Source organism: Fonticula alba (assembly GCF_000388065.1).
Source record: "Fonticula alba strain ATCC 38817 unplaced genomic scaffold supercont2.8, whole genome shotgun sequence".
NCBI classification, from domain to species: Eukaryota; order Rotosphaerida; family Fonticulaceae; genus Fonticula; species Fonticula alba.
This window is the reverse complement of record NW_009242978.1, coordinates 1,279,383-1,280,464: the sequence shown is the minus strand read 5'-3', so window position 1 is coordinate 1,280,464 and position 1,082 is coordinate 1,279,383. Positions and strand designations below refer to the sequence as shown.

General features: G+C 68.5%; 1 protein-coding gene across 1 annotated transcript in view; it reads left to right on the top strand.

Annotated features, from left to right (window-relative positions):
• The window catches only part of H696_04946 (hypothetical protein), a gene marked incomplete at its 5' end in the record, with an annotated part of 7,516 nt that extends 6,861 nt beyond the window's left edge, over positions 1-655 (top strand). Inside the window, one exon of the mRNA XM_009498812.1 lies at positions 6-655. Within this exon, the coding sequence (XP_009497087.1) occupies positions 6-618 (613 nt within the window). The 3' untranslated portion in view covers positions 619-655. The remainder of the gene's footprint in view (positions 1-5) is intronic.
• Between the last annotated feature and the right edge of the window lie 427 nt (positions 656-1,082).

The window sequence follows — 1,082 nt, the reverse complement described above, 5'->3', positions numbered from 1 at the left end:
CACAGCACGCGCATCTACTTCTCGCTGATTACCCCGGACATGCAGGACTCGGATCACATCTTCCGGTCGATCGGCCCGGGCGCCGGGCACGAGGACTCCTCCGCCGGCCAGGACCCCACCATGTCACCCCCACCGGCGCCCAGCTGGACAGTCCTGTCGCTGGTCCGGGTGCAGAATGTGTCCGAGCAGCTGCCCGGGCCGAAGGCTGGCGGCGGCCTCCAAGGGGGCGCCCTCATTGGCACCATCGTCGGGGCTGTCGGCGCGGCACTGCTGGTCAGTGGTGTGGCCGTCGGCCTGGTGGTCTGGAGCCGGCGCCGTCGTGGCCCGGGCGGTGGCGGCCCACAGCGGCGCTCCAGCACCAATGGCACCGGCACCTTCCGGGTGTACCACCGGGAGGATGACGCCGAACGCGCGGCCGGAGCCATGTCCCGGAGCAACAGCGCCGTCGGAGGGCCGAAGGCCCGTGAGGCAGCAGCCGGCAGCACCACTGCCACCCTGGCCACCGCCGGGAGCCAGCCCTCCGCCACCAGCCCCACCGGCCAGGGATTCGTCATTGGTCAGAACAACCGCACCCTGATGAGCTCGAACCCGGTGAGCCCCCACGGCGTGCAGCCTTGAGGTGATGCGCAACACAAGCCCACGAACGGGGCGCAGGGATCTCATCAGCGCGGTGGGGGCTTTCCCCGTCCTTGCGGCAGATCACCACCTTTTCTCGGCCCCCCCCCCCCCACGCTCGAGCGCAAATCACAAAACACCAAACCCCTCAACAGACCCCAAAACCACACACCAGACGAAAAAAACAAAACCCCCCCAACAGCCGACCCAACCCCTAACCCAACCCCACACCCCACAGCCTTTGCCCCCCCCCTCCCCAGTCCGCGCCTCCTTCTTCTCCTGCCTCCCCTGCCCCCTCCCCCCCCCCCAGCCTGTCGGTCCCTCTGGCGTGTCTTCTCCCCAGGAGTCGTCCCTCTTCCCTTGGAAGGGCAAGCAGCAAGAGGCAGAGAGCGAGGGGGAGAGGGAACAAGAGGGGGGCAGCCATGCCCAAAGCATGCCCATCTTCCATGCGGGGAGAGGCCCACACG